Genomic DNA, 16450 nt, shown 5'->3' on the forward strand with positions numbered 1-16450 from the left:
CTACCGTGACAGAACATGCTGAGAAACTCGAAATACTTGAGAGTGAAGGTGACACACGAGAGGTATGCCTGAAGGCTGCCAACGGCTATCAATACTGCCACACAGAGACCATGCTAAACTGGCAACTAAAGTTGTCGACCTCGAGTCACGGAGCCGGGCGTAACAACATCAGGGTTATCGGTGTACCTGAATCTATGGAGGGGGCCTGGCCGACGGCTTTCTGCGGGATGCTCGAGGAGGTATTTGGAGGGGTCCTTGATTCACCTGTTGAGTGTGAACGGGCCCATAGAATCATGGCACTAAAACCTCCACTCGCCAGCCGACCAAGACCGGTCATCATTCGTCTTCTCAGGTTCCAGGTAAAGGACAAGATCATCCGCCATGCCCGGACCATGAGGGGTAAACTGAAGTTTCGGGATCATCCCATCCTTGTGTTTGAGGATTATCCTCCAGAGGTTATGGAGCAGCGGAATGAGTTTAAAGCGGTCATGTCGAAAATTTTGGTACGAGCTAGGGTTCAAACCGGCCCTGCTGTACCCGGCCAGGCTTCATGTCAAGCTGGAGTCGGAGGTAGGAAACACTTTCTGACGGCAGCTGAGGCTGAAGGCTTCATCGCATCCTTGCCACCGCGGAACACGTAAGATCTTAGTTTGCCCAAATCCATGGGACCGGGGATGGCAGGCCAGTATGCATACTGTTGTATGGAGTGGAGTTTCTACTTTAGTTTCCGTTTTCATTGATAGCGGTGATCTGTTTGTCTATATTTTTATTTATTACGGAAATCAGTCTCTCTACTATGACTAAATGTTTCCAATAGCTTGCTCCCCTTACGGGAGACTCACACTTTTCCATTCTTTTCTTTTTTATTTTCTCCCGGCGTGAGGATGAGAGCTGAGAGACACTTCTTCCTTTTTCATTTTTCATTTTACTTACAAGTGACTAAAATTTTGAGTCGGCGATGACCGGCGCGCGTGGTACAAATTGCTTACATAATGATACCCGAATACTTTTTGTTTGTGTGTGTGATGTGTTGTGTGTGTGTGTGTTTGGTTGTTCCAAGTGTGTTTCCGGGCTATTGCCGTGCCAATGTTTTTATGTAATCCCAGAAAACTCCATGATTAATTTGTACTGTTTATATTATGGGTCTTAATGATTTCAATATAGTTGGAGATTCTCAACACTGTATTGATATGGGCGGCAATATTATTTGCAATGTTCTTGACCCTGATAACTTAAAACCATTAAATGATAAATATAATTATTCTTTGTTACATTTAAATATTAGAAGCCCTAAACAAACATCATTCTGATTTAGCTTCTTTACTCTCTAATTCAAGTTGTCATTTTGATGTTATTGGGTGTAGTGAAACCTGGCTTAATGATTTTTCATATGCAGATTTACTTAACCTCGATGGGTACAAACTACACATTAAGAATAGACCTAATAGAACAGGTGGAGGGATCTGCCTCTATGTTAAGAACAGTCTCCAAGTAAAAACTTGTGATCTTTATCTAGAGGATGACCATTGTGAGTCCTTATTTATTGAGATTAACAATAATGACAAAATATTTATTGTCGGTGTACTCTATCGCCCACCAGACTCTGCTCTTGACACCTTTAACTGTAAACTGGAAGATTTATTGCATAAACTGAATAAGCAAAAAAGAGTGTATACTGCCGGTGATTTTAACATTGATATTTCAAAGGAAGATGGGGGGTAAAACATGACTTTATGAACACATTGCATTCCTCCTCTTTCTTCCTACCATTAATAGATTTACTAGAGTTACACCGACATCCAAAACGATTATTGACAATATCATTACTAATATTCAAAATACCGAGCTGGTGATCGGAGTCGGCGTCTCCCATTACAGACCATTTTCCTATTGTAATATTTCTTGGCTCTGGCAAATCGTTCTCTCCTCCACTCTCAAAAATTAAATCTAAAATCATCAACGATAGAACTTTACAGTACTTAATTGTTAATTTACAGGCAAAGTCATGGGACTCTGTCTATGACAGTGTGACTCCTGATACAGCATATTACAGCCTGATAAAGATCATCACCAAGAATCCATCATGGGTACAATCCCTGAGAAGACTGTCAGATGCAGCACTACCCTCCGGAACCCTTGGATTACAACGGGAATTTTGAAGTCTATTAAATATAAAAGTATGCTTTATAAATCCTACAAAAAAACCCTTCTAGCTTAAATAAAGAGAAATATATTTCTTACAAAAATAAACTAACGCAGATCATAAGAAAGAGAAAAGATGCCATTACACTGAACTTTTACAAGCTTCACAGGGGGACAGCAGGAGGTCATGGAATGTGTTAAATGAAGTCCTCAACAGGAGACATAAACCTACTACCCTGCCTGACTTTGTTAATGCTAAAGCTGATCTAGTGCAGAGTTTTAATAATCATTTTTGCCGCTTCAATAGGTGTAAATTTGGCTAAGAAGATTAATCAACCCCAGGGTGTTAACTTTAAGCATTTTCTCTCTGGTAGCTACATTAACTCATTTTTATGGTACCAACAGATAGTACCGAGCTCCTCAAGATCATTTTGGACTTGAGGAGCTCATACACTGCAGGTGTAGATGGAATATGTAGTAAGATTATGAGCCATTGCAAATGTCATTGTAGGCCATTGGCTCACTGCATCAACCTTTCTTTATTTACTGGCACTGTACCAAAAATGACAAAATTGCTAAAATAATTCCAATTTTCAAATCGGGTGACAGAAATGATTTGAGCAATTACCGGCCCATATCTATTCTACCCACCTTCTCCAAAGTACTGGAGAAGGTGGGTATACACTAGAACTCAGTGGCTATCTTGAAAAGCTGGATATTATTCGTGTCCCTCTCAATACGGTTTCAGAAAAAAGAGTACAACCTCTGTGGCAAACAATCGATTTAATAGAACAAATACATGACTGCATTGAAGAGGGAAACTGTGGTGTTGGTATTTTCTTGGACCTTTCAAAAGCCTTTGATACAATTGACTTTGATATTTTACTGCACAAATGTGCATCACTACCGTATCAGAGGTCAAACACTTAAATGGTTCAGAAGTTTATTTATGAGAGGGAACAGTATGTCCATGTCGATGACCATAACTCTACTTGTCAGTCTATAACCTCTGGGGTCCCCCAGGGTTCTATTTTAGGGCCACTCTTATTCATTTTGTATATAAATGATTTCATAAATTCCTCTAAAATATTTCATAAAATTATGTTTGCAGATGACACAAATGTGTTTACATCACACAGGAACCCACTTATTCTACAAGATATAGTAAACTCAGAATTAACTAAAGTGGACTCCTGGTTTAAATGTAATAAACTGTCATTAAATATGAGCAAAGCTAATTACATTTTAATTTAAATCATGAAAAAATTTAAAAAGACTGATCACTGCCTGATTAACATAAATGGGCAGGAGATAAAAGAGTATATTCCACTAATTCCTGGGGGTCCTCATTGATGACTCTCTCAGCTTTAAATGTCATATTGACTATCTTGTAAATAAATTGTCCAAGTATGTTGGCTTGTTTTATAAGATCAGACACTTTCTTCCGCTGTCTCCCCTTCTCACATTGTATAAATCTCTCTTTGAACCGCACCTTAACTATTGCAATGTGATATGGTGTAACACTTTCTCCAGCCATCTTAAAAACTTATATCTTTGCAAAAGAAAGTCATACGGGCTCTCGTCCTGGGTTAGAGATAAATCCCCCACCAAACCTCTATTTCACCGTTTTGAGTTACTAAGACCGACTGAGCTAAATGAATACCATAATGCCTGCCTTATGTTTCAAATTGTCAACAGGATGAACTCTAGATTGAGTAGTCTTGTTCCTATCTCCAGCCCCCAGCACACCTACAAACGCGAAAATCAAACCACTTATATCAGGAAAATGGTCGCAGCTAATGTGTGCGCAAGTATGAGTGTTGTTTGTATGGGGGCCAGAATTTGGAACAGGATTGATGATGGCCTCAAGGTGTTGCCCTTTATCTCCAACTTTAAAGACAACAAAAAAATATTTCTTATTAACCTATATCTAATTTAAAACTATTTTTTCATGGACTACTGGGATGTATGTATGATTGTATGTATATGTAATGTCATGTATGTACTAGAGCGCCTCTCGCGTGCATCTAGTCATCATCATTTGTGGAAATTGTGTATTCTATACTTTGTTCCACTACTTTCTATTGAATCATGGGCCCCCACCTATAAGCTTTTCTAGCTTCTTTGGGGGACCCATTCACTTTACCCAATTAATCTTGTACCCCCCCAACTGTATTATTGTAATGTTTCAAGTGGTATTTGTGAATAAATAAAAATAAAAAAATAAATAAAATAAAAAATTGGAAGTATGGACAGAGTTAGAAAGTGTTTTTTAGCCTACAGGACAAATAATGAAACTGCAGGCAGGGGATTGAACCTAATATATGAACGTTGTGTTTCAGTACAGTCTCTTTTTCCATGAGGTCACCAGGCTGCCTTGGTTTAAACCACGAGACAAAACTTGAGGTGTGGTGTGCAAAGCCTAGTACCATCACAATAATAATGGCATTGTCCCTTTTATCTTGTTTGCCACCTCTGCTACAAACCTTTTCTTCACCTGAGAGGAGCTATTGAGAGAATTCAATTTTTGTTGTTCTTTCGGTCTGCAAAAATACCACCAGTTTCCCCGTAATCAAAGCCCCCAACCTCACTCTGCTCCCACGACTGAGAGAGTGTTTATGTGTTTAACACGCCCTGCCCTCACGCTACTGCACAACTCAGCTGCTGAAAAGGACAATATGCTCCCTTTTGTCTGATTGATTAAGAATTTTTAATCATAAATTGTAACCAAATGGTATGAACTTCAGCCCATCTGGTTTCTCTGGTGACCTATTTCCACATCATACAAATGTGATTAAAATGTAATTATTTGTTTGCCTCTTTGATTATGTAATAATTTATTCAAGGGCTCTGAACTCAAAGAGTTCAGAGCCCTTGAATAAATTATTACAGCATTAAGCATTAAAAAAAACATCCCTAATAATGTACTTGTTTTTCTCTGCTGAGTCACATATTGTTTTCTAAAAGAGCCTTAAATGTTTACTCTTCCTTTTTGATTTTGCTCTAAGACATAATGCTTTAAATTCATTTAAATTCATTTCCATAATGTTTTCTTCTTCTTTAGGTGAATTTGGGGAGGTGTACAAGGGCCGCCTAAAGCCTGTTGGGAAAAAAGAAATTCCTGTGGCCATCAAGACACTGAAGGTTGGCTACTCTGAGAGGCAGAGGAGGGACTTCCTGTCCGAGGCGTCAATCATGGGCCAGTTTGACCAACCAAACATCATCAGACTGGAGGGCGTGGTCACCAAGAGCAGGCCTACGATGATCATCACAGAGTTCATGGAGAACGGAGCACTTGACTTGTTTCTCAGGGTAAATAACACATACAGTACACACTGTACACACAGACACATACATATGTAGCCATTGTAACAGTGTACTGCTGCACTTACTATAACTTTCAAAATGATCTACAGTTTTAATGTTGGGTGGATACAGTGGAAGAGCAGGAATACTGTACCACTAAAATGACCCTGCTATCAACACTATATATTTATATATATTATTTATATATATTTTTAGATAAAAGCTGTTAATGCCAGATATTTTATAATACTACTAATATGAATTACTTATGCTACTAAAACGTTACTTGGCTTCTAAAGTATTTCTATTTTCACTATCAAATGCTTGCGACTAAATGAGCAACAACTTTGGCAGAAAATAGTGCATTCATGTAGATTCAAATGACTCAAAGTAAGACGCTGATTGAAGAAAATATATTTTCAGGGCCGTTTAAAAGTCCATTTACACACTTGATTGTAGCAGTAAATTACGCCTATGGTCCAAACACATAAATACCCAAACAGATGGGAGGAGTGGGAGTTTTTGGAGAAAGAGAACCTCCCGCTTATCCTTTTCTCCTCTCTTCTCCTTCCTGTGCTCCTTCCTCCTCATCCTGCGAGCATGTCTATCTGTCAGACTGTCCGTCCCTTTGATCCTGCCCTCCTTTTCGAGCGCCTCCAAAGACAGAAAGAGAAACTCTTTGATGTTTGGTTCTCACAGTGTGACCCCTTTTGACTCAGAAATCCTCCACTGACTTACACACACACACACACACACACACACACAATGATCGATCTCACTGGTGTTGCTGTCCTAGCGTGACCATCTTGCAGACACAAGACCCAGAGGATCAATGGTGTGTGTGTGTGTGTGTGTGTGTGTGTGTGTGTGTGTGTTGTGTGTGTGTGTGTGTGTGTGTGTGTGTGTGTGTGTGTGTGTGTGTGTACCTAGAAAAAGGTTTTGCCTGCAGAGGATTAGGCTAGAGGAGCATCAAAGGCGCAGTTTGATGCACAAAGTGAATTAAAAAGACACACACACACACACCTTTGACTGCAACCATGTCAGCAGGGATGTCAGTGATGTTTTTAAGAGACAGAGACTGTCTGGCCCAAAGGTGAAAAGAGTAAAATAGCAAAAAAAGGCTTTGGGTTTAGTCAACATGTCTCATAACAACATCAACAAGCCTCCAGCTCCACAAAATAAGTGTTTTTTTCTGTTGATTTTTGATATTCAGCATAGGAATGTTACGTTTGCTTGTGCACATTAAGAAAATATTTGCCAAACCTCTTAAAAATTGTTCTATTATTCTCTAAACCTCTTGTCTTAATCATCTAAGTTACATTATTGAAACTATAGAATGAACCGCTTTTGCATCTTATCACATACTGTACACCTTTGGGACAGCAAAAGCCAATTGATGAATATTATCAAAGTCCCTGTTTAATTATTCTATCTTACAAAAAACATCTTTGTTTATCTGAACTGTTAATAGTTAATAATTATAATAATGAATTCTGACTTACCGGTTTTACAGCTACTTGTGTGTAGCATTGGTCAGCCTGCATTCTATATAAAATAAAAATAATTGATTAACTAGCAACTCATACTGTAAAGGACAAACATAGACATACAACATGAAGCAATGCTCACATTAAGGTAACAAAGATTTAATGTCAATTTAAGAAAGTTACAAAATTGTCGGACAAAGCCCTCCATTTCTGACATTGGCAATTTGTGGAGGAGGGTTTTTAGACCCTGTTTAATACAAGCACTTTCAAGATTCAAGAACTTTATTGTCATTATGCAAGCACAACAAAATTGCAATTGGGTCAGCATTAAATGGTGCATTGTTTTAAGGACTTCACACATATTTACAAAGAATAAAATAAGGCATAAATACGATAAGAGATAATAAATATCGGTGATAAGAAGTACAGAATCTAACTTTGAAGTATAGTTTTCTAACCTAGCCCATACCATACCATACCCAAGACCAAAGGCTGTAATATGAATAGGAAATTGCTAATTGAATGATTAAAATTGTTAAGTTGAAGTTAAAATGTAAAAATCACATTTCAACAACACCAGCAATCATATTACAGCCACATTTTGTAACATGTAACGGTCATCTGGTTTGAAAAAAGGAGCTTTTTCTTTCTCCAAAAAATGTTTTATGTGAAAAACTGTCATATCTTTGACTATCTCAATAACTAAAGTGAAAGAGCCTGAAAACGGAAAAATAATTGCATGGTTTTGCAGCAAAATGATGGGCAGTTTCCAGTGATCCAGCTTGTTGGTATGCTGAGGGGCATCGCGTCTGGAATGAGGTACACACACACACACACACACACACACACACACACACACACACACACACACACACACATACACACACACCTGCTACAGAAATCCATTATTATTATAAAGACGAAGAAGAAACGTTTTCACATGTTGTAATGATTGTTGTGTCAAATTATATTTTTTATGTAACAATACTAAGAGACGTTGAGATTTCATGTGGTTATATCCAATATACTCAATCAAACATAAACAAACACACACAAAAAAAAAAAAAAAAAAAAAAAAAAAAAAATGTGTCTAGATATATTTTTGTGAAGTACATGTTATAACTGTATAAACACAAACATGTACAAGTACACAGACATTAAATCCCATCCCTATATCAAAGGTAGCTGGCAGTGATAAGACACACACACACACACACACACATACACAAAATCCCTGTATCTTTTTATAGTAGCCCAGGTAGCTGGCAATGGATAACACATATATCCACACAATAAATCCTGTTGATGTTACAGGTACCTTGCGGAAATGAGTTATGTTCACCGGGACCTGGCTGCTCGGAACATCCTGGTTAACAGTAACTTGGTGTGTAAGGTGTCTGACTTTGGATTATCACGTTATCTGGAGGAGGACACCTCTGACCCTACCTACACCAGCTCACTGGTGAGGACTCACACACTCACATGCAATAACCGTACACTCAAGAGGATACACTAATGCTGCAGTTATTGGTGCAAAAGAAGACAGTGGTGACTTTACAGATACAACAATGATAGGAACAGAGATAAAATACACAAGGACAAAGAAATTAATAAAAAAGGAAGTCCATCCAATCCAACATGTAGCAATGTTTCCTTTTTGGAATGTTTCCTAAATCTGCAAATGTCTTCACATTGCCCTAATTAGAAGATTGGAGAAATGGAATAAATGAATGTCATAGTTCTTACTACGCTATCACACATCTGCTTTGTCTTTACTTGGATAATAATTTTCTCCCATTGAACACAGCATGTGGTGACCTACAGTATGCACTTGCATGTCGTGGTAAGGATTGTGATGACCACTACAGTAGTCAGTCCTTACCTTTGTGTTTATGACATGCTGTTGCAGATATACTATGCTGCCTATATGGCCCTTTATGTAGTACTGTGTGATGAATGTGTAACCGTGCACATCATGAGTGGAGCTATGCAGCAACATATTTTTCCTTTCTTTCTTTCCATCATTTATCTTCCCCTCTCTTCTTCCCTTTTCTTTTTCTTTTTTCTCAGGGTGGTAAAATCCCAGTGCGGTGGACGGCTCCGGAGGCGATTGCCTACAGGAAGTTTACGTCAGCTTCAGATGTCTGGAGTTATGGGATCGTCACCTGGGAGGTGATGTCATACGGAGAGAGGCCTTACTGGGACATGAGCAACCAAGATGTAAGTGTGTGTGTGTGGGTGTGTGTGTGTGTGTGTGTGTGTGTGTGTGTGTGTGTGTGTGTGCGATACAGTGAAATAGACTCTTGTGTTCTCATTGATGTCTGTGACAGTATAAGATTGCATACGTTTTACCCATTGTTTTTGTCGCTCACTGCCTTTCTAGAGTGTGTGTGTGTGTGTGGGTTGGGGGGTGTGCTTGTTTGTTTCCTTTGCCGTCTCTCACAGCACGGTGTCTTGGAAAACACACGGAAAATGAGGACATCAATTTAAGTGTCACAGAAATGTTTGTTCCATGGAACATAAGACCAAAAGGCATCAGGAATTTTGTTTTTCAGCTGATCTTCTCTTCAGGGAATACTTAATTTCTTGACAACTTTATTCCAATTACCTGCACAGTATGATCATTTCACTGCAGCATTTCAATACCTTATTTTTTTCTCTGTGCTGGCATCACAATTATGTTATTAAGTGGTTTGACGTTACATTTATTCCTGTTTTTTAGGCTAAAAATGATTGACATGTTTTTTTTTTAAAGAAGTGCACAGTTCTAACAGTGCTTTAATTGTCTTTGAATATACCATAAAACTACTCTCTTATTCTTTCTTTAAAATGAGTATTCAATTTTACTGTTTAAAACTAAAAGGAAAATATGATCGGATTGCTGACAACCTTATTTTTAGCTTTCTATTCCGAGAAGAAATGTGATTCTCAGACTATAGTCAGTTTTGGCACTAAAACCCACAATGCATTGAGAATCTAAATCCCAATTCTTGCTTTCTGAATCTATATATCTAATGGCTTTGACTGGGAAATTTACAGTCCTCCAGTTTGTCTTGATTTTAAATTTTAAAAAGTACATTTTTGTCGCTGCAGAAAATCTTCCAAAATATTTCTGACTTTCCTCAGTTGTGTTTATCACCTGGAAAATACTCCTAATAACCTTCTTTTAGGAAATATTTAGAGTTGATTTTTCACATTTCCCCCCAGTAAAAACACACTTTTCACCTCCACTCCAGCAATGTTTAACAAGCTTGAGACCTCATTGACTTGACTTTATGTAAAAGTTTTCTCTAACTGGTTAGCTGTCCCATTAATGAGGAGTAAATCAGTGGCAAGATGCCCTTCCAACTGTAAGACAGACACACATTTTATACTAATAAAATGAAATCATTTCACCATTTTGGTCAGCAGGGAACCATTTCCCTGTCTAGCATCAACATCACCTTAACCATCTCTTCCCCCTTATTTCACACTTTCCCCCATCGCTTACCTTCCCCCCTACTGTCTCTCCTTACCTCCTCCCTTGCAGCCTCACCCCTCAATCCTCATGGTTGCTCCTCAGCAATAAAGGCAATCTATGCAGGTGTAATGACAGAGAGTCAGTATAATGATAGAGACAGTTTTATAACGGCATAGACAGTGTATAATGATGGGGAAAGTGTGTGTTACCACTATAGCTAACGAGGGTCTGCTGGGGCATTAACTATGCATGAACCTCACACCCTAAACTCACACAGCTGAACCACACACATGCAGGCAGACACACACACACACACACACACACACACACACACACACACACACACACACACACACACACACACACACACACACACACAATTTCAAAGAACATGGAACGGTGAAATTGTCAGTGGAGCCACCACAGGTGCTGTGTTAAACATGAATTAATCATGAAAGAGACCTGTGATGTTTTACTACGCTCACTGCTATTTTGATTGACAGCGGTGCTTAGAGAGAATTTATGCAGCACAAAGCCTGAGAAGTGTGTCGGGGTCAAGTAGAGTTCATTCAGCGAGCAGACAAATCCCCGTTGCAGAATTTACAGTAGTAGAAGCACCGCATTCCCTCAGCTTACTGTTAGGAAGGCTTACAAGTGCACTGACACGGGCTAGTTACTTTATATTTGATGGGAAGCCCTGGAAAAAAAAACATTTTGAAGCATTATTTCAAGGAATTTCATGGCACATCTGCTTTGTTAAAGGCATATTCTGGCATTAATAATGTTGCAGCAGCGCCAAAACTCAACACACACTTGGAAGCAAGGTTTGGACTGTAAAGCTTGAATCACAGGCAGAACAGGTGGAGTTAAAACAACATTTACTAGGTCAATGATAAAAAGGGGGGGAAAGCTGGCAGGAAAAAGTGTAGAAACAGGCAGAGGTCGCACAAAAAAAGGCAGGAAAGATAAGAAAAAAGGGTGGAACACTTTGGCAGGACCGCACAATAGAAAATCTAGCAGAGCTGCTACAGGGCAAGTAAACTAGGGAAGATAATGAGCAGGTGATGGGGAATGGTGGGAACACACTGGGGAACACTGAAGGAATGACGGTGCAGTGACCAGCAGACCAAAGACATACAAAATTCAGGGAATTCAGACTTTATTGACCTTAAGAAGGCAACTAATTCACCTAAAACGTCTGGCTTATCTGACTGTAATAACACAATCAGTATAAAGGAATAGTTCAACACTTTGGGAAATATGCTTATTTGCTTTCTTGCCCTCAAATTAACACGTTATACCTCGTTTGTTTAATACGTACAAAAACTTAATTGTAGGAACGTCAATTGTGATTTTGTGGGGGTTGTGTGCGGGACTATTTCCTGGCCGGGTGCAGTGATTTCCTGAAATCCACTGTTTGCATGGAGACCTTAAGTGTAGATCAGTCTCTGAGCAAAGTTAAACTAACCGGCTGCTGGTGGTAGCTTCATATTTACTATACAGAGATAGTGACATCGACATGCTAAGAAGAAAGGTACTTTTATTGTCACATACACATACATGTAGCGAAATTCATTCTCTGCACTTTAACCCATCCCTCAAGGGAGCAGTGGGAAGCTACTTACAGATCCAGATCTGAGCCAGTGACTTGATCAAGGGCACTGACTGGAGAACCTAATCTACATGCTTTTGAGCAAATAAGCTTGTTTTAAAAAATGTCAAATATTTAAGTAGTACTTTGTAATGTACCTTTCCAATATTACTCATTATGGTTACATTCAAACATTACTGATGCTGAGAATGTTCCAGATTCTTGACGGTGGTCATTACAGAGAGTTGCAGCCCCTCTCATTCCTGATGCTACGAAGGGTTTTTGGGTCTCTAAAAAATGGAGTGTGAGAAGAAAGATGATAGTAACTGGATATGTGATGTGTGAAAGCAGTTGAAAGATCGATGTAATCTGAAGTCTTTACAAACACAGAAAACGTTATTCGCTATTTTGAGCCATCAGGTTATACAACAATGTGAGTTTTAAACCTTACAACGATCCTAATTACAGTTGGGTTGACATTTCAAAAATGATTCTCACATTCCTGTCACAGGGGCAGAATAATTTGAGATAATGATCACGGAACTTTTTCCTTTCTTTGATAATTGAGCGGCAGGTAGTTACTCTTTCAGTCAAAAGGAGTTTTTGAATTCTGTGATGTTCTTGATAATTACATTCTGTACTTAAAGGTATTCCGGCTTATTTAGCAAAACCTCTCAGCAATATAACATTTTTGCCTAAAATGTTTCACAGAAAAGCACTGGCAGATCCTCAATACCGGCACTGCCGTAATGAAATCAAAAGCTACTGTGTTTAAAACTACCTGTCTCCACATCAGAGTCTGCAGCAAGCGTCAGTTACTGCTGCTTAGCGATGCATATCTGGATATGCGACTGCATGCTGTGTCAGGATGAAGTATTCAAATGGAAATTGAATCCCCTAACTGATCTAAGTCTTCGTTTTTCCTGTGGTTTTAATTCAAGCTGAAAGAGGCAAGATTCCTCTGTAAAAATACACCTTTCAAAATCACAAAGGAGCTACTGTATATCAGAGAAGACCGAACTCTTCTCTGCCAACACTAAGTCACAAATCAAAACTCAAGAGCAAAATATAAAGTGTCCCCTAAACAGCAGCGAGAGAGCTGGACTCAATTTCGGATCTTTTTGCCTCTTTCATCCCTTTGATACCCTGAGTACCATAGACCAGCACCCTGCTATGTGCAATTTACTGATGTCTGGTCACAAAAATAAATGTTTTTCAAAATATTTTCTTCACTCTGTCAACTCTATTTCCCATACCCCTACTAGAAAAGTGGGTTTCTATAAATATATATTTTATAAGTTCCGGAAGGGGGTGTACATGAATTTAGTCTATTCAATCTGAGTTTAGAGCAACTATATAACATTTCCATTTAGGGCTGGGCGATATGGCTGAAAACTGTATCACGATATAAGTGTTTCATATCGGTCGATATCGATAATTATTGATATTTTTTATGACCTATTTAAAATAAGGACCAGGAGAAAAATATATTAAATTTAAACATTTTTATTTTAAACTTAACCTTCCTCTGATTATAATCCCCTCAGTTATAAAAGCAGAAATGTCAACACAACCATGGAAATCACTCAAAATATTAAAATGTAAACATAAGTCTAAAATCACAGTGAAGAAAGAATAAGTAAGAATTGCTTAATAAGGTGTAATAAAATGGTGCAAAATGTTAAATATAAACATAGAGAAACCTGAAACCTGAGAAGAACTATTTTCTGCAGGTTTAGTGCTAGGTTGGTAACCTGGCTTCTGGACAGTGCTCAGCACGTCTGCCTCCGTTATTTCTTTGTAGCGTTTAGTAAGGCGCTGATGCAGAGTACCTTTCCATGGCGGTCTGCTGCTTGTGCGGTGTAGCAGCTGCAGATGTTGTTGGACGTTGCTGGCGAACACGGCTGTGCTCCAAAGTGTGAGCGCGGCTAAGGTGGTAAAACAAGTTTGCGGTAGTGTTGGTGGGGACGACGGTCAGACTTATAAAATCCCCAAAACTGCCATACTGACTGTGCCTGTTTTATCAACAATTTCCTCGCTCGCTGCGGCACTCACTTTCCACTTATCGCTCCACGCCGCCGGTTCTGTTATTGTAGAATCCAACACGAGACAGCGATCTGGCGCAACCAAACATGATACTGTTACATGATTGGCTGTTAGAGTGTCACTCCCTACGTTGCTAGGTTACCAGAGAGTGAGTGCCTTTGTTCATGCAACCAAACTTGCTTCGCAACTTCTGGTTTCTTCCGAAGAAGAAAAACAAGTTAACGAACGTTTTATCGAATGCATTTTCTATTGATATTGATTACGTGTCTATCGCGATACATATCGTTATCGTTTTATCACCCAGCCCTATTTCCATTAATCACACTTGAGCTCATTAACCTGTGGGTCGTAGTAGCTAGCAGAATAATATGGATCACAAGCAAGCAAGAGTGTTTTGGATATCATATCAGTATGCAAAAATGATGTTTACATTTCAGAAACTACCATGGATGCAGTCTGGAGTTGATTTCTTTCTCTGCCTCCTCATCCAACAATGTGGGTGATGGGGGGTCTGGATGGAGGCAAACGCCTCTGTAAAATGAACCCAGTTTCGAACTGCATTAGTTCCCCAGAGTCTCTGTGCAATCAAATCCTTCAATAATTTGATCAAATCCCTTTAATATTAAAACAGCAGTGTTGGTTGATACTTCTGGCCAACTTGGCGCAAAGGAACAAGCTGTAACACTACAATCATAGACATATCACTACATAAAGTTGATATAATGAATGCGTTAACAGTCGCTAACAGTAAATTTGCTTTTTCAAGTCTGTTTATAGCCCTATTTATAAGAAAACTGCTGGTTTAGCTGCTGAATGCTTCACTATGTTTACCAGGTAGTTGCTAACTTTGTCTGTCTGCCATTTGCTGCTGAACAGGTAGTGTACAGTCTGTTTATTAGCTGCCTGCTGTGTTTGAAAAGGGTACTGATGACAACGGAGAGAGTGAACCCAAACAGTAAAGTCGCGGGCTGTAAAACCAAAACAATGAGCTGAGAGTCAGCTGTTAATCCTCTGTGGGGTTTGTCTCTTCCCTCTTTTCCTTGCTCCCCTCTGTCACTGTGTCCCAGGTGATAAATGCCATCGAGCAGGACTTCAGGCTGCCAGCTCCCATGGACTGTCCGGTCGTGCTGCACCAGCTGATGCTGGACTGCTGGCAGAAAGACAGGAACGCACGGCCAAAGTTCCCCGATATTGTCAGCATGTTGGACAAAATGATACGCAACCCTGCATCTCTCAAAGCCGGCATCAACAACATCGCCCCTGGGTGAGGAGAGATACACACTCATGTACATACACAATCACACTCTTCCTGTCTTAAGGCTGATTTGTGGTTCTGCGGAGGCTCCATGCAGAGCTTTTGCCGTAGCCTATGTAAGTGGCCTGAAGTTTTATACTGTGTTGATGTGTGCTTCAAAGCTTTAGTGTGTAACTTTTTCATATTAATGAACATCCGTTACATTCAAGCCATTGCCAAATTAGTTGCTGCAAAGATAATTAAGACTATCAGCTCCACAAAACTCTCTCTTTATTCCTCAGTATGTTCAGCAAATTGTGGCTTCTGGTGACTTTCCAACGCAGAAACTCAAGTGAAGATAATTACCTCTTCTGAAGAGTCCATCATGTTTTTTTTTTTAACCCTCCATGTCCTCCTTGGCTACTAGCAACTATGTGGAGGGTGGGTTAGGGGAGGTGCGCGGTCACGGAAAGGCGCTTCGGAGGCAAGGACTCTAAAGAGGCATAGTGAGAGAAACAAAGTGTCTCCCTGTGCTTTGCTTTCTGACCATGGTCAGAAATCTGTAGCAGGAAAAGTTAACCCTCTCCTTGATTTCATGTTGTTTATGGAGAAGGAGAACCAGGAAATGAGTAAGTGGAAATGCAGCGCTACCAAGCCACGGCCAATCGACATGCATGGCCGCGACGTGTAGTTACTTTTTTTTGAGAGGTGCACTTCAGGCTACATCGTAGGGTCCGGCATATGGTCGGTATCTCCACGTACCTACGTACGTAACCACAGCGTGGATTTAGCGCAGAAGAATAAATGAGCCTTAAGTGAAACAATGTTTTTTCTAATACCTCCATGTCTCTCCTATTGTATCCACTGTCTGGTCTGCAGTCCTTCCCATCATCCTTTGTTAGACCGTGGCGCTCCAGACCTGAGCAGGTTGAGCTCTGTGGAAGACTGGCTGGCTGCGTTGAAGATGACCCAGTATCGAGACTCCTTCCTGGGCTCGGGCTTCACTTCTTTGCCGCTCGTCACACAAATCACAGCCGAGTGAGTCTATCCGTTTAACTGCCTCTCAGTTTTTGTGTCTCTGTCTCTCCCTGCCTACGTCTCACACTGCTCACCTGCCAAGTCTGTCTTGTTAGTTGGACAACTGGCAGGGCGGTTGGTTGGCTGACTGCTGGTCCATGTGTGTG

At 39.8% G+C, this 16450-nt stretch overlaps 1 protein-coding gene across 1 annotated transcript in view; it reads left to right on the plus strand.

The window, feature by feature from the left end:
* LOC120565923 (ephrin type-B receptor 1-like) overlaps window positions 1-16450 on the plus strand; it is a 98457-nt gene that overhangs the window by 77089 nt on the left and 4918 nt on the right. The window contains 6 exon segments of the mRNA XM_039812048.1: window positions 5207-5454; window positions 7687-7754; window positions 8250-8397; window positions 9006-9155; window positions 15100-15296; window positions 16146-16304. Of these exon segments, the coding sequence (XP_039667982.1) occupies window positions 5207-5454; window positions 7687-7754; window positions 8250-8397; window positions 9006-9155; window positions 15100-15296; window positions 16146-16304 (970 nt within the window).

This window comes from Perca fluviatilis, chromosome 9 (genome assembly GCF_010015445.1).
Source record: "Perca fluviatilis chromosome 9, GENO_Pfluv_1.0, whole genome shotgun sequence".
NCBI lineage: Eukaryota > Metazoa > Chordata > Actinopteri > Perciformes > Percidae > Perca > Perca fluviatilis.